A 23,143-nucleotide genomic window follows, 5' to 3' on the forward strand; every position below is an offset into this window, starting at 1 on the left:
GTTTACTTATTTGATCCTTATAGTATTTTGTGTGGGTAAGACGAGTATATTAAGTTATGGATTTGAGGGTGAGAGAGATCAAGGATTTGCTGAAGATTTACAGATATAGTTAGCATCAACGAAAAACTGGAATACCTTAGATGGAAACATAGGAAGCATCGACATTGTACAACTCACAAATCAATCTGTGCATTCCAAGTAGAATACTCTTCAAAGATTAGCTTTTTTCCCCTCTCCCCGTCCCCTTAACACTACTTTGGTAGGGCCACCTGCATTATGCAGCGGTCTCCAGCTGTAAGAGTGTGCATGGTGATCATTCAGTCAACAAAAGGACTCTTTATACCAGAAGTCCCAGGAGCAAAGTGCAGTCCGTTCCAGTATGTAGCACACGTGCTCAGAGTACCAGCCAGCATAAGGTCCACATTTAGATCTCTCTCTGTGCAGGGCATGAGTATCCCTACGGAATTAAAATGAGCCATCTTCGAGACACTGCCCTCCTGACACAGGAGTCAAAGGACTCCACCAACCCTTCCAGCCTCCAGGAGCCCTTCCTCATGGAGCAGCTGCCCCGGGAGATGCAGTGCCAGTTCACCCTGAAACCCAGCCGCCTGGCTGCGGCCCTGCAGTTGAACGGTGAGTCGCTGCTCTTCCTTCATAGAGCCTTTTATCAGCAAAAGTGTTTATTCCTGAAAACAAAGTTTGCACAAAGGCAAAGATCCAGACTTCAGCCAGAGGAGGTATTTTTTTTCATTTGAATTTGCTAAGTGTTTTGAAGGGAATGTTTTGAAGACATTTTAAAAATCAGCAGTAGGTGTGACTAACTTAGAATCAGCAGTACAGTCTGTTCCTAATGTCATCACTATTCTTTCCCCTTTAACCTCATGCCCACCATAGAGCCAGAGGCACCAGGCAGTGCTGCAGGTGCCTCAATGCCTCCTTTGTACTGCAGCACATTGCACTGTGTGTTCCCCTAACTAGTCTTATTATAAAAAGGAGGATGTCCGTGATGGGAGCCAGGAGACTCTGATGCCCTACGTGGATTTGGTACTGAGTATGCGAAACTAAGTGATTTCCACAGAAATCTCCGCTTAGTCTACTAATCTAATCTGAATTCCCTGTCACGTAGCCGTCTCTTACCCTCCCCATCATAAAGAATGACATTGATGGTCAGCATAGGAGGACTGTCATTTACCCTTCACCCAAGTTTGAGCTTTAAGCCCTCCATCAATCTGAAGGTAAGATTGTATAAGAAACAGAAGAAAAAGGATACCAACAAGTGCTAATGAGATAGCAGAAAATCAATGCTGAGTTTCTGTAGCTGCCTTTCGTACCAACGGGGGGACCAATGAACAGTGGCAGCTATTTTATATGCACCTCCCCACACATGAACATCCAACTTTATCTTTTTTGAACTATTTTTATTATTGACACTATTATAGATGTCCCCCATTTTCCCCTTCCTTTACCCATCTCCATCCAGCCTCTACTCCCCATCCCTCCGGCCATCACCACATTGTTGTCTGTGTCCATGGGCTATGCATATATGTTCTTTGGCTAATCTCTTCACCTTTCATCCAGTCCCCCCACCCCCATTCCCTCTGACAGCTACCAGTCTGTTCCATGTATCCATGCCTCTGGTTATATTTTATTTGTTAGTTTATTAGATTCCACATATAAGTGAGATCATATGGTATTTGTCTTTCTCTCACTGGCTTATTTCACTTAGCATAAAGTCCACCCAATGCTGTCTCAAAAGAGTTGCTTCTTTTTGACAGCCATGTAGCATTCCATTGTGTAAAATGGGCCACAGCTTTTTTATCCACTCATCTACTGATGGGCACTTGGGCTGTTTCCAGATTTTAGCTATTGTAAATAACACTGCTATAAACATAGGGGTGCATATATATTCTTTCTGATTGGTGTTTGGGGATTCTTAGGATATATTTCCAGAAGTGCAATCTCTGGGTCAAAAGGCTGTTCCATTTTTTTTTTTTTTGAGGAAACTCCGTACTGTTTTCCACAGTGGCTGCTCTAGTCTGCATTCCCACCAAGAGTGCACAAGGGTTCCCTTTTCTCCACATCCTCACCAGCACTGGTTGTTTGTTGATTTATTGATGGTAGCAATCCTGGCAGCTGTGAAGTGATATCACATTGTAGTTTTAATTTACATCTCTCTGATATTTAGTGATGTTGAGCATTTTTCCAGCATTATCCTACTTCCAAAAGCAGATAAAGACACTACAAAGAAAGAGAATTGTAGGCCAATATCTCTGATGAACATAGATACTAAAATCCTCAAAGAATATTAGAAAATCAGATCCGACAATATATTAAAAAGATCATACACCCTGACCAAGTGGGATTTATTCCAGGAATGCAAGGCTGGACAATGTTTGCAAGGCAATAAATGTGATACATAAACAAAATGAAAGATAAAAATCGCATGGTTATATTAATAGATACAGAAAAAGCAATTGATAAAATTCAGCACACGTTTATGATAAAAACTCTCAGTAAAGGGGGAATAGAGGGAGCATACCTCAATGTAATAAAGGCAATATATGACAAACACAGAGCCAACATGAGACTCAGTGGGCAAAAACTACAGGTGTTCCCCTAAGATCAGGAACAAGACAGGGATGTCCACTTTCACCACTCTTATTCAATATAGTACTGGCAGTCCTAGCTACAGTAATCAGACAAGAAAAAGAAATAAAAGGCATCCCAATTAGAAAGGAGGAAGTAGGACTGTCATTATTCTCAGATGACATGATATTGTACATAGAAATCCCTAAAGATTCCAGCAAAAAAAAAAAAAAAAAAAATACTAGATCTAGTAAATTAATTTGACAAAGTAGCAGAATACAAAATCAATATCCAGAAATTGAAGGCATTTTTATACACCAATAATAAAGTATTAGAAACTAAGAAAATAATCTTATTTACTATTGCAACAAAAAAAAAATAAGGTACCCAGGAATAAATTTAACCAAGGACATAAAAGACCTGGACTTGGAAAACGATAGGACATTGAAGAAAGAAATTAAGGAAGATACAAATAAGTGGAAGCACATACTGTGTTCCTAGATTAGAAGAATCAACATCATTAAAATGTCCAGACTACCAAAAGCAATCTATAGATTCAATGCAATTCTCATTAAAATACCAATGGCGTATTTCACAGACCCAGAGCAAACATTCCAGAAATTTATATGGAACCAAAAAAGACCCCAAATAACTACAGCAATCTTAGGAAGACAAAGTTGAAGGGATCACAAAATCAGATATTAAACTATACTGCAAGGTCATTGTAATCAAAACAGCCTGGGACTGGCATAAGAATGGGCATATAGATCAATGGAATAGAACAGAGATTCCAGAAATCAATCTACACCTTTGTAGTCAATTAATATTTCACAAAAGAGGCAAAAGCATACAATGGAATAAAGACAGCCTCTTCAATGAATGTGGTCTGAAAATTGAATAGGTACATGCAAAAAAATGAAACTACTTATACCATACACAAGAATAAACTCAAAATGGATAAAAGACTTAAATATAAGTCATAAAACCATAAAAATCTTAGAAGAAAACATAAGCAACAAAATCGTAGACGTCTTACGTAGTAGAATTTTCACAGATATATCTCCTAGGGCAACGGTTCTCAACCTGTGGGTCACGACCCCTTTGAAGGTCAAATCACCCTTTCACAGGGGTCGCCTAAGACCCTCTTGCATATCAGATATTTACATTATGGTTCATAACAGTAGCAACATTACAGTTATGAAGTAGCAACGAAAATAATTTTATGGTTGGGTCACAACATGAACTGTATTTAAAGGGCCAGAAGGTTGAGAACCACTGTCCTAAGGCAAGAGAAACAAAGGAAAAAATAAACAAATGGAACTACATCAAACTAAAAAGCTTCTGCACAGCAAAAAAACAAACAAACAAACAAAAATCAACAAAATGAAAAGGGAACCCAGGGTATGGGAGACATATCTGCCAATGATACAGGTGATAAGGGGTTGATTTCCAAAATATATGAAGAACATATACAGCTCAACAAAAGGAAGACACTCCATTTAAAACAGGGCAAAGGACCTGAATAGACACTTTTCCAAAGAGAATATACAGATGGCCAGTAGACACATGAAAAAATGTTCAACATCACTGCCCAACTTTTTATTGAATTTATCAGGCATCTTGCCAATATCAGCTGTAAAAACTTACTTTAAATTTGAAGCATTCATCTGCTCTCCCATGATAGTAAATTGAGTTCTGAAATTTAAGGCTTTTTTACTCACATCTGTGGACCATTTTGAAGGGATATACTTTTCCATCCACTAAAATGTGAGCTCCATGAAGGGAGAGCTTTTGGTCTGCTTTGTTCACTGCTGTGTTTCCAGCACCTGGAATAGTGTCTGACATATGTAAATAAGAACTAAAATATTTTTGAATGAATGAATTTATTAATAAGTCTATTGTTACTGATTAAAGATACAGAGGGAACATTGCCTTTATAACTAAGCTGAGGAGAATAATATTTTACTCTTATACCTTTATATCCATGTTTTGCAAACTATTTCTCTAAGTCTCATGTCAATTTTATTTTAATTAATTTGACCTATAAGCAGGGTCAAGAATCCCAAAAGCCACAACTAGAAGAAAGACTTAACTTTGTATCACCATTTCTGAGGTAGGCTTTCTCTAGTTAGCTTAAGGGAAATATCTCATTTATCCAAAATAACCATAGGTGAGCATAGTTATCCCCAATCTGGGACTCATAGCAAGGGCTTAGTCCGGTATATAGAACAGAGAAGTTATACAGAAGATTGAGTGGCTTGGTCACACCTATTATGGGAAAACTTGAGTGAAGTTGAACTCTGGGCTTGTAGTGACATCATCGGGGAGTGGTCTGATGTAGCTCCTGAGGTTCTAGGCTGAACTGGACTCCCAATCCTGCACCCACTGCAGGCTCACCTGCCACATGTGCTTCAAATCCAGGACTAATGGACCTGAATTTTGATGGTAGATGGTAAAATATGGAATGCAGAATTTTTCTTCTGCCTGTTTGCTGTATGATTCTAGTATTCTCCCATATGTATTTCATACTCTGAAAGGGGGGAAAAGGGGACATTTTTAATTTGGAGAGTTACTTGGCTAGAATAGAATTTCTAATTAAAGTTTTGTTGTTGTGATCATCTACACTAATAAAAGAGAAAAATGGTAATTGGTGTACGGCGATACCGTTTTCATTGGCTAATCAGGGCTATATGCAAATTAACTGCCAACTAAGATTGGCAGTTAACTGCCAACAAGATGGCGGCTAATTTGCATACGTAGGCACAATGCAGGGAGGCGAAAGGGAAAGCAGGAAGAAGCCCCCTGCCACTGACAGTGATCTGAAACCCAGGGGGGAGCTAAGAGCTGGGGGGCAGGGCAAAGGCGGCCCTGGGGCCGCCTTTGCCCTGCCCCCCAGCCATGATCGGAGAATCAGGCGCCTTTGCCGCCCTGGCCAGTGATAGCAGGAAGTAGGGGTGGAGCCAGCGATGGGAGCTGGGCACGGTCGAAGCTGGCAGTCCCAGGAGCTAGGGGTCCCTTGCCTGGGCCTAAAGCGAAGCCTACGATCGTGGCGCCCCCCGCTGCCACTGCAGGTCCCCGCTGCCTGGGCCAGACGCCTAGGCCAGAGGTGTTAGGCCTGGGCAGGGGCGGAGCCTGCAACCGCGGGAAGCTGGGGGTCCCCTGCCCAGGCCTGACACCTCTGCCGGAGGCCTCAGGCCTGGTCAAGGGGCCGATCCGGTGACTGGTGATCGGAGGGTGATGAGGGTCAACTCCTCTGGCTGAGGCATCAGGCCTGGGTGGGGGGCGGAGCCGGGGATTGGGGGGATATGATGGTCCCCTTGCCCAGGCCTGAAGCCTGGGTCAGAGGCGTCAGGCTTGGGCGGGGGGTGGAGCAAGCGATCAGAGGGAGATGGGGGTCCCCTGCCCAGGCATGATTCCTGGGCCAGAGGCCTCAGGCCTGGGCGGGGGCCAGAGCCAGTGATCGGGGGGAGATGGGGGTCCCCTGTCCAAGCCTGACACCTCTGGCGGAGGCGTCAGGCCTGGGCAAGGGGCCGATCAGGCGATCGGAGGGTGATGGGGGTCAACGCCTGAGGGCTCCCAGTATGTGAGAGGGGGCAGGCTGGGCTGAGGGACACTCTCCCCCCCCCCCCCCCACACCCAGTGCACGAATTTCGTGCACCGGGCCCCTAGTTGTTCTATAAGCAGAAATTTTTAAGAATTGTAATGTTTAGTATTCAGTTGCCTAACTTAAGCATGAAGAAACACTAGCTGAAGCTTTCCACGATTGTTTAGGGAAGTTAGACTTACAAGAAGTTAGTCTTCTCTACATTCACATCACCTTTATATTTTTAATAACAATAGCATGATTTTCATCAGCTTTGACATTTAGAAAGTAAGAGCTATGTGTTAAAAGCTCCTCAAGAAAGTAAATTCTAATGAAATTTGTTTCCTCTCCACCTCAGAGGGAACATGACCTCTAAACTTTGAATGTTGTACATAACTAAAGGCATAGCTGCAGCTGAAACTATTTTTAATACAGCACAAGACTCAATCTCTACTTTATCCTCTGTCTGCCCTCATAGGATAGCTGGGTATATAACTTTATGATTTAAAGTTATATTAGTCACTTTTCCTAAGAAGTGTGTGAAAGCTAAAAATCAAATAAATCTGATACTTTAGAAATAATGAAACCAGGTTAAATGTGAGGAAACTACACTGAGTACAACTACTCAACACATACAAGCATACATATTAAACAAACATTTGCACAAATTGAAATTGCTGGGCAAATTGGAACCCCCTCCTGGATTTCAGCATGGGTTTTGTTTCCTTGTCTGTTTTCTCATGATGGGACAGGTTGGGAATGTCAAGGCAGGAAGAAAGCACTCTGGTTAAGCAGAACCAAATGGAGAGTGGATGTGGGGGAAAGTCCTCTGTAGGGAGGAGATTGGTGTCTTAGCAGCTTTAATCAAGATCACCATGACTCATGCCCAGATTCTTTTCATGCATTATCCTACTTAAGCCTCTCAATAAGCCTGTGAGAGGCGGAGGGCGGGGGCGGGCTAGAAGAGGTCAATGGGGGGAAAGGGAAGACATATGTAATACTTTTAACAATAAATATTTTAAAAAGAGAGAGAGAGGTTAAGTAACTTTCCCCCAGGTTAGTGTCACAGCCCGGAGTCTAACTGGGCTCCTAACTCTAGAACCAAAGGCCTTTACACCTGGGTGTGTGCGCATTGATGACGCAAGTACCTGAGGAAGCCAAGGTGGGTGGTGGTCTGGAGCCTATTCAGTAACATGTCACTTTTTGGTGTATCCTCCCACAACTTGCCTATGTTTAGTATTTGCTTTAAATTTGGTCATTCTGCGGAAATAAAACATTTCGTGACACGCACTCCACTGTCTGGGAAGGTTGAGTAGTTAACGTCAGCTCGGGTAGTGTGGTTGGCTGTCAGGGCCGTGCAGCCGGGGCTCAGTGACTAATTGCCTGGCTCTCTCACTGGAGGAAATGGAGTCAGACCTGTGTGGGTGCCACTGAGGACTACGGCTCCTCAAATCTCAGTTCAGTCAGCCCTGACTACAAGCTGTTTGGAATCTGCCCCACACCTGGGTGCTTCGGGTCTGCAGAGACTTGGGCAGGATTTATGCACAGCATTTGAGGCTCCGCTATTTGCTTTTCTCCTAGGACTTACAGCCTCTGTGGAAACGTCCCCTCCCTTCTCTAGTTCTCCACGCCAGTGGGAGTGCAGGTTTCTCTCCACATTTTAGTCACCCACCGCCCTGGGGCCTGTCTTCAGGCCAAAAGCTATAAGAATAGAAAACTTGCCAAAACCGGTTTGGCTCAGTGGATAGAGCATCGGCCTGCGGACTGAAGGTTTCCGGGTTCGATTCCAGTCAAGGGCATGTACCTGGGTTGCAGGCACATCCCCAGTAGGAGATGTGCAAGAGGCAGCTGATCGATGTTTCTAACTCTCTATCTCTCTCCCTTCCTCTCTGTAAAAACTCAATAAAATATATTAAAAAAAAAAAAAGAATAGAAAACTTACCCAGTGCCATGCCATTCCCTTCCTCCAAAGTGTCAACTTTTATCTCAAGTATTTCCCTTCTTTTGGTGCCTCTCTAGTGCCTCAGGTAGGCTTTTTAAAATCTTGTCCAGAGTTTATAATTGTGTGTAGATGTTGGGGCTATAGGACAGGAGAGAGTGGGAGAAAGGTTTGAAAGGATCCTCAAAGAGCTGTCCTTGTAGCTATCAAATCCTGTGCACATCGATTAATTCTCCTCCTCCTCCTCCTCCTCCTCCTCCTCCTCCTCCTCCTCCTCCTTTCTGTCTCACTATTTAATTGTGGTCTAATTTAATATCTTCAACTTTTTTGTGTGCCTAGTCTCATCTTTATATGTTGGTATGAAACATATATACTTTTTGCTTTAAGCCAGTGATGAAGAACCTATGACACATGTGTCAGAGGTGACACGTGAACCCATTTTTTTTGGTTGAATTTTCATTCTTAAATGGCATTTAAATATATAAAATAAATATCAAAAATATAAGTCTTTGTTTTACTATGGTTGCAAATATCAAAAAATTTCTATATGTGACACGGCACCAGAGTTAAGTTAGGGTTTTTCAAAATGCTGACATGCCGAGCTCAAAAGGTTCGCCATCACTGCTTTTAGCTGTTACAGTATAAGGGACCCTTTCTTTCACCTTTGAGAATTCAGTGCCAAAACTCATGTAAACAAACCAGTGATGCTCCAAAAAGGAGTAGGATGATAACCCAAACATTTGATTCTTAATTTATAAAATATTATAATGAAACTTCATAGATTAAATTAATAGTAATAAAGGATACCTATAAGCAGTTTTTCTCTTTGAGTCATAGTACTGAATGTAACATAAAAATAGAAACTGTAGAAATAAGGTAAAGTGAGTTAAACTGGTTTTTCTACCACACTTCTTCCTTAGATTCGGGTCAGAAGACATTTAGAAGGAGAAGATCTATCATCAATTGGGCCTTTTGGCGGGGTTCTGGCACTCACCTGGATAACTTGCCCATGTCCCCAACCTCTCCTATGACAGGGCAGCTCTTTGGAGTGTCTCTGCCAAATATCTGTGAGAATGACAATCTGCCCAAACCTATCTTGGTAAGTCTCACTCTGGCCTGGAACACCAATGGGAAGGGAGGTTTGGGGAAGGAGAGAGCTCTGAGAGGAAAATCTATACCCAAATAGAAATATAGATACCCATGGCTTTGGCTGAGAATATTTATTATTATTACTTCAAAGAATAAAAAAACTGATTAAGCTATTAACAGAATCATAAGTTAGACATAATAGAAACAGATCATCTAATCTACTTGTCTTAGAAAAGAGCCACATAAACTGCTCAGGTAGATTAGAATTTGCTTGGTAGAGAATTGGCATTATCCCGCACATTTCTCTCACTTCCTTTCTTGAATTCTGTATTGTTCTGAAAATCTCCTTTAATCCCTTTAGCAGCAGAGACTACTCAATCATATGCTCTTTAAAAATCTTACATGTGTTTTATTTGTATTTCAAGTATTTATGTATAAAAATACATCCTCTGGCATTTAGTTATTTTTCACCTGATTAGAGTGGATCAGGTGAAAACTATTGCATTTGTCTTATCTCCAAATGACCATTGTTAAGCAACATTTATTGAGTATCTAGTGTCCTCTAAGTACTCTACTAGATGTATGTATTTCATAGTATACTAGTGGCCTGGTGCACAAAATTCGTGCAGAGAGGGGTATCCCTCAGCCCAGCCTGCACCCTCTCCAATCTGGGACCCCTGTGGGATCGGGCCTAAACCAGCATTCCGACATCCCTCTCGCAATCCGGGACTGCTGGCTCCTAACCACTCACCTGCCTGCCTGCCTGATCGCCCCTAACCACTCTGCTGCCGGCCTGATCAACCACACTTGCCCGCCCCTGCCAGACTGATTGCCCCCAACTGTCCCCCCTGCCAAACTGATCACCCCCAACTGAGCCCCCGTTACCTGCTTCCCCCTATTTGCCCCCCCCCCACTGGCCTGCTCGCCCCCAATTGTCCTCCCCCGCCAGCCTGCTTGCCCCCAAATGCCCCCCCACCCCCCCGCTGGCCTGATTGCCCCTAACTGCCTCTGTCTCGGCCCCGCCACCATGACTTTGTCTGGAAGTTCCTGCGGAAGGTCTCCTGGCCTAATTAGCATATTACCCTTTTATTAGTATGGATTGCGCATCTGTAAGTACCAGACACTAGCCTCACTACTCTATCAATTCCCCCAGCACAACAGAATTTGGGGGTAGTCATCATCATCATCCCTACCTTACAAATTTATTTTAAAGCCTCAAGTTTATCCTAGATCACACAGTAAATATGTGCTATAATTAGGTTTCAAATCCCATGGGTTGCTCGTCTCCAACACCCATTCTTCTCCTGCCATGAAGGCAGAGGACATACAGCTTGAAAGAGACCAAAATGAAATATGGCCAGAATGGACTGGGATGGAGAAAGCCTCCTGGGGGGGAAAGAAGGAAGTAAATACAGGAAGTAGAATGAAGTATGGAGATGCATTAAAAGAAAGACAAGCAAGTGGAGAATGAGTTTGACAATAATATTTCCATATTTGGGGAAAAGAGTTTGTATTGGAGAGTAATGGGGAGAGAGTAGTGAGATAGAAGAGACCAGGTGACAGAGACCTTGAAGCAAAGAAATCTGAGTTTAAAGTGGCCATTGGTTCATTGAAACAAGACCGTCTCCTTAAAGCAAGTGTTTGAGGTAAAATGGTTTTTAGATGTTGAATAAAGAGAACAACAGAGATTTAGAGATACCAAAAAATAAGTTGACTAATTCCTCTAGCAGTCCATGCAGCCAGATCCCCAGAGCCGTCCCCTTGTCCACCCTCGCCTCTGGCAGAGAGAGATCGCTGGTATGTGTAAAGTGCCTTTTTCCCCTTTGCTTCCCCATAGGATATTCTTTTTTTCCTTAATCAAAATGGACCCCTCACAAAAGGCATCTTCAGACAGTCCGCCAATGTGAAATTGTGCAAAGAGCTGAAGGAGAAACTGGACGCAGGAGCAGACGTGCCCCTGGACACTGAATCCATTTTCGTGATAGCGTCTGTTCTGAAGGTAGGAGTTCTCCCTCCCTCCATCACCCCACAGTGCACCTCTGGAGAAACAACTGGTTCCTTTCATTTTGATGTCATTCCCATCTGCAAAGAACCATAATAGATTAGAACCTAAAAGGTGTTAAAAAAAAAAAAATACTTCACAAAGTCAAGATTGTCCTTTAGAAGCCACGGCCCATGAATGGCTTGGCATGTCATGTCAGACGTACTTTTTAAGTTTTTCTATCCCACGCCACTCTTCTCATCATAACTTCTGCTACCTCGTGCAAAAAATTATATGTAAATTAAGTTAAATTTAAAATACTCAAAGCACATAGAGCACATTTACCAAAACAAACATCCTAGCTATGATGACTTCCTCACAATCTCACTACCTTCCTAAAAAATGCAATTCTCTCAAAAATATACTTTATTAAACTTTGAAAAAGAAGCTTACTATCCCAAACAAGCATCTGCCTGCCAACTGACACAAACATTGCTCTCTGAGGCCCCTGAAACTTCCATTCATTGATGCAGTCATGGAACCTTCCTTGTCCCTAATGCCTTTTAAAGTGACAGTGGGGCAAGGAGTGGCTCTGGACTCGGCCTCCTTTTACAAAAACCTTTCCTGACATTTTTACGGTTCTCACCCGCACCCCATGGTTACTTAAGTCACGTCCACACTTGGCTTAGAGCACTTCTAAAATGTTTTCCTCCCACATTCTTGAAAATACCTCACATTTTGGGAAAATGTAGAGTCAAAACCAGCTTTTAGCAGAGCTTTTGACCTTAGGGGTAGTTTCTGCAGACGTGCCTCAGGCTTCCGTCTCCCAGCTGGGTGGGAAGCACCAGGCCAGGGCAGAGACAAGGCCTGGCCGCATTCTGGGGCAGGAGCATGAAAACCAAGTTAAGGAAAACATGGTGAAGAAGACTCTCGCACACCCTACTCCTACCCTGTGGGGTGGGGAACTGCTTACAGAATCCTACTTCGTGAATTAATGCACCATCAGATGATTCTTGGTAAATGGGCCATGTCTGCTCTTAACCCTGCTGCAGGCTGTGCAGTAAAGAACACTCCGAAGAACTGAGGAGCTGGAGCCAGGCTCATCCAATCTCTATTGCACAGGGTGCAATTACTATGATTACGCTTCAGCCCTGGAATACAATAAAGATATGCCTGGTGTGTGCAGTCAGATATATGTCAGGGAGATATATACTAGTATACACACACAATCACTTTTTCTTTTTTACTCATCTAATTGGGCTTTCTCCCATCTCTTAATTTAAGAAGCTAAAGCCTTTGTTTTAGGACATTTTCCCTACCGTGCTATTCTTCACAGCACACACTTCTTAAGATTTTGTGCTAAATTATTGAGGCTATTACAAAAGTAGAGTCCTAAAAGAGTTTGACTACATTCCAAATTGGAGAAGTATTACTTGTACAAAAAATAAGCAAAGGACAAAATTAATCCAAATGATTGAAAATTCTGGTAAAATAGGTTACAAGTAGTCGACATTCTACAATCATGTAACTGCATTTTACTCTCATTTCTTCTAAGTGGCTGCAAGAAAGGACATACTTTTTGCCAAAAGTTAAACTTTTTGAGCTTTTGTTTTGTTTCCTGTTTTTAAGTCTATTTGGAAGTGCTACTTTAGGTTATCCTTTAATGTTTTACTTCTGCTGGTTCTGTTTAAGTATCACCTCAACTCTTCAAACTATAATTGAAAGAAAATTGCTTGAGATGCTGTAACTTTGATCCAACAGACCTTTGAGGGAAAGTTCATTTTTAGCCCTGCAGGAATCTCATCTCCGATGAGCCTGGTAGTCCTGCTGGTGACCAGGGCTCTGGCTGGGGAGGGCAGGAGGCTCAGCTGAGTGCTGGGAGGCGGTGATTGTAATTCAGGACCAGCTCTCATAACCTTTCTCAGCTGAGATGGCGGTTGTATTTCATAACCTGTTATTCCAGCTGTGGAGAGTTCATTGAGATGTTACGACCTATTATCATTCAAGTGTAGGTTTAAGATTTAATGATGCTTTTCTTCAAGACAGATCACAAGTATGTGTTCCACTGAGATTTAAAAAGAGTGCTATTGTCATGTCCCACTTAGAAATAACAGATTTTGCCTCTTTGAATCTGACTTTTAAAGTAGGTGCAGCAACTAAAATTAGCTTGGAATTATGAAAATTCGATACCTTTACCCCAAAAAGAGGTAACTTTTGTCAAGACACATCTGAGTCACAAGTATCCAGGTACATTTCTACTGGAAGATGTAATAGAACAGAGAAACATAGTATGATAGAATAGGAAGAATCAGTCCGCTTCCTACTTATGCGCCACTCTTTAAAAAAATTGTATTGTGATAGGAGACATGACTACAAAGAGTTTTTAAAATTACCTTGGGATCACAATTATACTTAGTTGGCCTTCCCTTGTCCCTCACTAATATTTGTCCGTATGCAAATAGCAACAGCTCAGTAATAACCACCACTCTGTGTGGGGCTGTGCTTGGCATTGAAGTGTACGAGTAGGGAGTGAGGGTCCGCCCCTGCCCTGGAGGACTCATGAGCTACTGGGGGAGAGACACACGTAATCAGCTAACTATAACAGTGAGGTGTCACAGCCTTCATATCAGTAATATAAGCATGACATGTAAGTAACAAGTTGTGTTGTCTTTTGTAAAGTTGCTAATTTGGTTTTCCAGCAATATTTAAATTGCTCAATTGCATCTTTCGTCTCTTTCCATGAACTTGCAGAATGATAGCCAACCGTGGATACAGTGCTTAGACGTGAAACTGAGTTTTCTCTGCCTAAAGTTTACTGAGGTAGAGATCAGACTTTGCAAGCTTAGCTTTGTGAATGCCATGCCAAAAGCAACAGAGAGAGTTGGCTTAAGACAGAAATGAACATAGGACCAGAACCAAATTTAGTTTATTTTTAAGCTCTTTATAAACAAAGGCCAAACAACAAACATCCTTGGCCATAAGTATATGCATTATGATCTGGTCTCACCACACCAGCCCCACCAATGGTTCAGCAGAACAGAGTCTGGAAGGCCAGAGAGGAGAATGTGCTGGGCACAAGTTAATCAGTGTACACCAGGCACAGGGTGCCTCCCCAGGCTCCCAGAGCCCAGCCACTGCCTGGAATGCTGTTTCTCCCCAAGTAGTGAGAGTCCTTCCATGGGGAATAGAAGGGAGAAACTCTATCTCTAGATGGGAATTGCTCAGCAATTCCGCTGGAATATAACTTTTGAAAATAGCAGGGACTCTGTTTTATTCACTGCTCTGTCCCTAGTACCTGGTACATATGAGTAAATATGTATAGAACGATTGGATGCTGATTACATTAGGAGAGGGTAAAGGGGGATTTAGGATGACTTGCCAGGCTCTGTCACATACTAGTTTGCTAAAATGTAAACAAACAGGCGCTTTCAGCCCAAAGAGGTTGTCCTATATCTTTCCCATTACAATCCAGACTCCGGTTGCTCCTCTGGTTTTTGCTAGAAAAAAAGTCAAAGCATGTATTTCTACAGGTGCAAATTAGTGGAGAGTTGGCACCAAGAACTGTGTATTCCAAAGAAGAGAAGACTTAACTCTTTTCAACAAAATGTTTTATAATCACTCCAGTACATGTTTAGCATGAAATAATGATTTAAAATATTTCTTTTTCCCTCTCTCTCAGGATTTTCTACGACACATTCCCAGAAGTGTTTTCTCATCAGATCTCTATGATCAATGGGTCTGTGTAATGGATCAAGGAAATGATGAAGAGAGAATAAATACAATTCAAAGGTAACTATTCTAATTTGGTCACATCTCAAAAATACTTTTTAAAAAACGTATGTTTTATAAGCTCATCTCGTGAAGTAATGTTATCCATGGGGACCAGTTAAAAACAGATTTATGCCAGACGCTGTCATTGTTATGGTTGTTCTCTCCCTAATCTTAGTAACATGGCACACTTGACCCTTGTACACCTTCTATATGTGCAAATCTGAGAGGAGTTGACAAAAGCCTACTATAAACCCAATTTATGATCTTAATTTTGGTAAATATTTAACCAGACAACCCCTTATATATCTCATTCGCCAATTGAATTCACACAGAGAAAATTTCCTCCCATAAGGGACTCACAGTCTGGTAGAGTTCACAGGTAAAGCCAGAATTACAATTGCAATTCAGTATAGTCTGTGCTATAAAAGAGATACGTGGAGGAGGGCATTGTGGGAGCACTGCAGAGCGGCAGGTGGCTCTGGAAAAACATCAAGGAAAAAGGGAGTTGCACAGATGCACTCTGATCACAAGGCGTGCATCATCTGTACTCAGGCAAAGAAGCTGCTGGCAGAAATCACGCCCCCCCCCCCATCCCCTCCATATTCCCTGCATTATAAGGGAGCAAGAAAGAAGTGTCCATCAAAAAAGCAATACTTCCAGTTCTTTAAAAATCCAAAAATCCCAATACCATTTTTTGCATATGCTTCTTGAATACAGTCTTTTTCTCGAACAATTTTAAAATATAAGTTATTATCTACATCTTGCTATTGATAGATATCCCTTGTCTGTAGAAAAACATGGTACAACTGTTGGAGACAGAAAGCAAAACCTTGTCAGAAAATGCTCTCTGCTACCATTATGGTTTGGTGGAAACCATCCAGAGATAGTGAAGATTAGATTCTGTGCTTATGGCTCATTGTCTAAAACTTTACACCTTACTGTTAAGGATGATTTCCTTAAAAAAAAAAAAGGTAACACTGATTCTCATACAGATATAAAATGAACACCTGTAAAAGATTTCATTTAAATCATTAATTAATGAGAGAACTGATAAGATATTGCAACCAGTTCGAAGGAGATTTCAAACTACCACAACTTATGTAGTTGAATCAGAAAAGAATTTATAAATAGATACAAAACTGGCTTCCTCTACTGAGGCATTGAGGGGTAGTGAGAGAGCACAAATAAATCATTTGTCTCTTGACCAGGCAGAATTTTGATTCTATGAGCAAGTCTTAGGTGCACCAGTAACTGTCATCAATTACTTAAGAGTTTGTAGGGTTAACTCAAAGGCATAAGGCCCCCATAAAACCAGGTAACCCAGACACTGTCTACAGTGTCTCGCTTTCAATTGAGCACACTCAGTAACCTTTTGGTCTGTTTCAATATCTTTCATCATTTGTCCCTATAAACTACACTCATTGTGAGTTCATTGTACTGAAGAAATGCCTCTGTTATTTTTGCAACAGGAATCAGACTAATTTTCTCCTCTTGGTTACAGATTCTGTTTTAAAAAGGCAACAACCGTGATACCAACATATAAGTTTTCTGGATGGTAGTAAATATCATTTTCAGTGAATGATAATTTAAAAACCTCTTATCATTTACAAAAGGAGAATAGTAGGAAATAGACTATCATAAGGTTGACTTACATGTGAAAGTGATACCAGTGAGATGAGACTCGGGACAGACTGACTTTGGAAGCGAGTGAGCAGAGCCCAAGGTCTCAGAATGCACTAGGCAGCCTTAATAGCTCAAGTCTGGGCTCCCACCAAGAGGTACACTTGGGAACAAAGGAGCACTTTAAGTTTAATGGTTGTTGAGTTTCATCAGAAAGATTTTGTGGGTTTTTGGTGGAGAATATTCTGAAATGTTACAGGATTAAACTAAAATACATTACATTAGTTTCAGGTAAATATTTTGGGAGCATTTTTGGGGAGCCATTTTTGTGCAATCTTTTACATTTTCATTGAGTGGTGAAGACAGTGTACAAAACAAATAGCCAAATCCCCAGGCTTGTTTTCTCCCCTCCTGTACAGGCAGTGCTCACTTTGCATAGTACCATGTTAACTGAAACTCCTGCAGATCTGGACTGTTTTGCTTTGCATGAGGAATTCACGCAGGTTGCCTGTTATACAAATAGTTTATGAAATGTCTTGCTTAAAGAGTGCATTTGTTTTCTGTCTTCAGGCTGTTGGACCAGCTTCCGAGAGCCAATATTGTTCTTCTAAGGTACCTTTTTGGGGTACTACACAACATTGAGCAACACTCCTCATCCAATCAGATGAACGCATTTAATTTAGCGGTGTGTATCGCTCCGAGCATTCTTTGGTCTTCTACTACCTACAGCCCAGAATTAGAAGGCGAATTTACAAAAAAGGTAATGAAGTTTTTCATTTTTATGCCCTGGGAGACTGAGTCCACATTTTGAACCCAAAATTCGGGGTATTAATTCTGAAAGACATTTTCTTAAAAGAACATACATTTGGGTTCATTCGTTGTTTTATCCTATCCTGGTAGACTATAGAAAAGTGGTTTCTGAAGCAGAAAAGTGCTAGCAGTTGAGTTAGTTCTCTTTTCCCTTGAAAGAGGCAAAAAACTGTGACTGACTTCAACCCCAGAATGATAAGCACTTGATTTGAGAAAACAAACAAGAACTTTGAAGTTAGACAAGCCAGGGTTCAAGTCTCAGCCCCACACTTGCCAGAAGTACACTCCTGGGCAGAATTAGTTCCACTGATCCAGCTTCTCCTCGGGAAAGTGGTGGTGGTGGTAACACCTCCCTCATAAGGCAGTCGCTTGAAACCACACCCCTGTGGTGCCTGGCGCACCCACCATTGCCCATGCTCCTCAGCTCAGCTGCTGGGGCAGGGAAACTACAGCCAGACTCCAGAACAGCTCCGTGGAGGCAGAACGCTCCCTGGTGAAGTCTCACCTCTTCTGCCAGAGCCTTTCCATTAGGGAGCCTGCGGGAAGGAAGTGCCTAGGGAGAGACCAGTGGGGCAAAATGCAAGTTTTCTCTCCAGCTGTCTCTCTCCTTCACAGTCAACCCATAGAGGACTCCCTCTTACCAGACCCATGACAACTGCCTCATACATAAGAAATACACTTCATATGTCTGTCTAGTGATGCTTTACGGGCTTTAATCACAACGTATATTTTTCACCCCAAACACTGTGGAGTATATATATAAAACTACCCTAATTTTAAAGACAGAACCATTGGGATGAAAATGTTAGCATTAAGCCAAGGCCACCAATAATAACTTTAGTCCACTGATTAAAATGTATTTCTATCCCTAAATTTCTAGGGGGAACTCTTCGTATACTTTTAAAACAGACATGATTTTTTCCCTCTCAGATTATTTTGCATTTTTGTTGAAATCAGCACTCATATATTAAGTATGGTTTATAGATATGCTGTATGGAAAGTGGCACTTCAATTTTGTCCCTTTTTGTACAGGTTACTCTGCTTATTCAATTTGTGATTGAAAATTGCTGTAGAATATTTGGAGAAGAAATCACTTCCCTCTTTGGAGAGGTGTCAGTGAGGTGTGACATTAGAGAGAATACCTCAGGTATTGTGACTAATCGGATTGTTTTCCCATGAGAAACAGACACGTGTCTGTGAAGGTGGTGGGACAGTGGTTGTCCTGGATCCCACAGCAGCTCCGGTGAAGGGAGCCACTGGCCTGGCTCAGTGGGCCTCGGGCTCCTTCCTTAGAAGGCCTGCTGGTGGGGTTCACGTGGATAAGATGAGATCCCCAACTTCAGGAACCTGTTAGCACTTGATGGTGTTAATCGTTTTTGTAAACAGAACTTTACAAGGAATGCTAATACACATCATAAGACTGGCGTTAAACCTGGAGCAGAAAGCCCGGAGGCCGCAGAAGCAGCCGGGCTTTTTCTCTCTCCCCTTCCTCTGCATCCCTAGGACACTCGGGATGCTGGTGACTCTAAAACCATTTCTAAGCAACAGCATCCAGACTGTGAAGTCCTGTACCACCAATGACCTTTGGTCAATTATTCTCTGCCACTGAACATCGATTCTGTATCTATAAAATATGGATGCCCATAATGCCTAACTTTTATGGTTGTTTTAAAGATTAAATAAATAATGGATATTAAAGAACTCTATCAAAGGGAAGTTGACAGGGTTAGTAAATGGTTGCCCTGAGAGTGAATTCCGTGTATTCACCAGCAAGCCATGCAAGAAGGCAGTCTCATTCGGAATCCAGGTGTACTTGGCATTGATTCATTTATTTTTTTATATCATTTCTTGGTATTATGACATGTCTCTTTGCTTTGAGGAAATCTTACTTAGGGAAAGCCCATTTCCTCAGGAACTGAGATAAATCTAGTATACCCAATTTTATTTTGTATTCTGCACTGACAAATTGAGAGATTGTGATTAATTAATTGTGATTAAAAATTAAGGATTTTTCCTTAAGTATAAAAACTTGAAAAATCTACATGAAAAGAGAATTAAACTAAGCATCACAGTTTTTGCCTTTTTAGGCAGCATGCACTTGGTGTGTTTAACAAGGTTATCATGGTTTGATTTCCCGCAGATATCTCTTGCTTACAAATGACCGACTCCTCCTATGACAGCTTGGAAAACGAGCTAAATGAGGACGTTGACGCTCCGTGCAGTGACCTGGTGACGACCCTCGGCCAGGGGAGCAGAAGCATGGACTCCGTCCTCACCCTCAGTGACTATGACCCCGACCAGCCCGAGCTGGAAGGTCTTTTAACCCTGAGCGACTTTGACTTAGACAATCCTAAACATGAAGACATTCAAATGGAAGGGCCTCTCGAATCCGAGCCGGTGACTGTCCCAGGACTGTACGGAGAGGCCACCCTGCAGGACCATGGCGGGGCCCCGTCTGGCGCCGCCACACCCAGCTACCTGACCACGGCTGCAGCAGATGCTCCGAAAAGCCCGCGGCGACAGCGGCGCTGCTCCGAGCCCAGCATCGACTATCGAGATGCAAAGCTGTCCTCTTTCCGGGAGTTTTGCCAGAAAAAGCTACGCAAGTCCAGCTGTGATGCAATTCTCTCGCAGAAAGGTGAGGACCATCTGAAGCAAAGCGAACGCCCACAGGAGGAGGGTAAGATGTATTTTAAACAGGCTCTAGTCACAGGCACTGATATCAAGAAAAATGCCTCTAATAAAAATGCTAAGAAGGGCTTCTTTGGTATGGAAGGAAGTCACGTGAAGCGCCCCCCGCCCTTAAAGCCAGTGGCCATTTCTGTGGCATCTTGCAATTACATGTCCTCACATGATTGTCCCAGGAGCCAGCCCTTGGATGCAGACACCCCTGGACACGCCCCGCCACACGCAGCAGATGCCCCCAAGAGTTCCAAGAGGCACCGGCGCTGCTCAGAAACCAGCATCGACGACCAGCGCTCCAAGCTGAGCTATCTCAGGGGCATTTTCTCAAGGAAACACAGCAAAACCAGCTATGAAGTACGCCCCTTGTCTGGAGAGGAGGGGTATCTCCAGCAGCACAAGTCTTTACAATTGGAGGGCCAAAAGCTCATTCACCAGAGCTTGGTCATGGGGATCGAGGTGGGCAAGAGCGGTGCCACCGACCAGAACACCGAGAAGCTTTTCCCCTCAAAATTAAGCACCTGCCCCAGGACGAGCTGTTCTAGCTTGTCCTCCCCAGGCACCTCCCCATCTGGCTCCTCAGTGAGCTCCCAGGATAGCGCTTTCTCTCAGATTTCAGAGCATTCCGTGTTTACACCCAACAAAACGTCCTCCCCAGTAGATTGCACTTTTCAGGCCCCAAGCCAGCAGGGAGAACCGTCCGACTCCAGCAGCTCCAGACCCGTTTCTGGAGTGCCTGGGCCCGCCTCTGAGCAGGCCAGCAGCCGCCCGGCTTATTCAAAAAGGGACACCTTAGAGCGGCATTCACAGATGCATTCTGTGACCCTTCATCCCAGCACCTGGTTAAGAAATGGTATGGCCAGCTTGAAGAACTGGTCCCTCAAAAACAAAGCCAGGGCAGCCAGAGCAGAGGCAAAGAAAATATCTTCTCTGCCAGGGCCCGCAGAGCCACCTCCCCATGCTTCTGGGGCTCCAGAAGCCAACCCACAGCAAGAGACACAGAAAGAAATGCCCCCGACGGTACCTGCAGGACTTGCAGCTGCGCAGACAGCCCAGCGGGACAGCTCCGATCCCAGCCACGTCTCTGAGCCACGCCATAGCTCTCCATCCAGCCCAGTGGAAGGCACATTGGAGCTTTGTCTGAAGTCACAGGAGGAAGGAGAGAGTAGCCGGCCGTGCTCTCCTGGCACCCCGCCGTGTGCAATATCCTTTCCCAGCTCTTTGGTTATAGATGATGAGTCCGGCCCAGACTCAGGGCCTGCAGCAGTGTGTGATGTTGAGGACAAACATTCAACCAAAGACATTTTACCACAAGAAGAACCTGATGTCTAGAAGAACAGGAAGAACAAAAAGTGGCCTAATAACATCAAGACAATATTCATTATGACCCCTTTGTGTAATGTACCTGGAATAGGTAGCATAAAGATAATTATTGCTAATACTTAGTACAATAAAATAATTCTCTTTCTTAAGACCATGTGGCAAGAAGTTTTACTACAATTTTAGAGATACTAGCAGAGTTAGAGAAAGTGTCTTCTTTTTTTTTTCTTTTTTTTAACTTTATTGAATTTATTAGGTAACATTGGTAAATAAAATTATATAGGTTTCAGGTGTACAATTATATAATACATCATCAGGATATTGTATTGTGTGTTCACCACCCAAAGTCAAGTATCCTTCCATCACCATTTATCTCCCTTTGCCCTCTCCTATCACTCCCCACCCCCTTTCCCTCTGGTAATCACCATACAGTTGTCTGTGTCTATGAGGGTTTTTTGTTGTTTGTTTGTTTGTTTTTTGGGGGGGTAGGGTACTTAATCCCTTCACCTTTTTCATCCAATCCCCCAACCCCCATAACCTCTAAGAGCTGTCAGTCTCTATGCGTCTCTTTCTATTTTGTTTGTTAGTGAAATCATGTGTACTTGTCTTTCTCTGACTGGCTTATTATTTAGCATAAAAAGGAAGCATGCATTATCTCAGGTTAGGCTCCTGAGAAGGCCATGGTATCATTAGTGAAGCATGGAGATTACGGGGAGTGGGGAAGGGTGCAGACAACAATCCACACTCCGTGGAATGTGTTCAATAAATAAGCAAGAAAAATGCCACTAATCAAAGTATTGGGAAGAAAAGCACGCCCAGTAATGACGGAAATCAGGTGAAACATTTCCCTTCATCCAAGTCACTGGCCATTTCTGTGACTTCTAGAGTCACATGTCCTCACAGGATCATTCCAGAAAGTAGCCCATGATGCAGCTAGACTGGGGAAAAGGAGAGTGGCTCAAGAGCCATGAGTATCATGATGCCATTTTTTTGTTGGTTGTGTTGCTTGATTCATTGTTCCATTAGCACCGCTTTGCAAAGGCTCCAGTGAACAGCTGGGCAGAGAAAGACGGAAATGTTGCTCATCTAAGTGTTCTTTAAAAAGGGACCTGTGCTGAGAGCGTTCTCCAGAAACACAGCTTTTCCTGTGAGAAGGTGACCTGAAAGCACTCGTTACCTGAGGGTGGGGGAAACTGCAAAACAGTCTTTTCTCTGTTACACGAATGCTGTTGCCAGCAGGATGGAAGCCGGGCTCCACTGGCGAGATGGTTTTCTGCAGCCCCGCCTCTTAGAGCAGTCAGCCAAAAAACATTGCGGATAAGTCATCCTTTTTCTGATTATCATTTGGCCATAGAGAGAGCAATTTTGAGTTTGCTAACTTATGAAGAGTTGCAGAATAGAATACCCACCAAAGTGGCTATCGGGCCTTCTCAATCACTGGCTTTGGATTTCCCTACCTCCAGGAGTTTTTACATACTTTTGTCCCAAATGACTCATGGTTCACAGAGAGTGTATACCCCACCCCATTGGTTTATATCCATGGGCACCTCTCTGTTGCCTTAAAGTGACACTGGTACATCTCCTGGATTAACTCCATTGATTATTAGGTCTTGCCAGCCGGTCTGGAGGGATAGAGTCAGGAAAGGATGTGCATCGTCCTTCATTTCAACTTGATACTTATAAGAAGCTGCTTAGACCCACTGGGTCTCTTTAGTCCACCATCAAATGGACCTTTCTCCCACAAACTAGCTTATTTCAAACT

At 42.9% G+C, this 23,143-nt stretch overlaps 1 protein-coding gene across 2 annotated transcripts in view; it reads left to right on the forward strand.

Annotated features, from left to right (window-relative positions):
• LOC308524380 (rho GTPase-activating protein 20-like) overlaps window positions 1–21,533 on the forward strand; it is a 105,592-nt gene extending 84,059 nt beyond the window's left edge. For both annotated transcript variants that reach the window (XM_081098773.1, XM_081098774.1), the window contains exons 9-15: window positions 445–633; window positions 9,029–9,207; window positions 11,035–11,196; window positions 14,858–14,967; window positions 17,140–17,329; window positions 18,412–18,526; window positions 19,520–21,533. In XM_081098773.1, the coding sequence (XP_080954899.1) occupies window positions 445–633; window positions 9,029–9,207; window positions 11,035–11,196; window positions 14,858–14,967; window positions 17,140–17,329; window positions 18,412–18,526; window positions 19,520–21,393 (2,819 nt within the window). In that variant the 3' untranslated portion in view covers window positions 21,394–21,533. The remainder of the gene's footprint in view (window positions 1–444; window positions 634–9,028; window positions 9,208–11,034; window positions 11,197–14,857; window positions 14,968–17,139; window positions 17,330–18,411; window positions 18,527–19,519) is intronic.
• The last annotated feature ends 1,610 nt before the right edge of the window (window positions 21,534–23,143 follow it).

This window comes from Myotis nattereri, assembly GCF_964212035.1.
Source record: "Myotis nattereri genome assembly, chromosome: 9".
In the NCBI taxonomy this organism is placed as follows: Eukaryota; Metazoa; Chordata; class Mammalia; order Chiroptera; family Vespertilionidae; genus Myotis; species Myotis nattereri.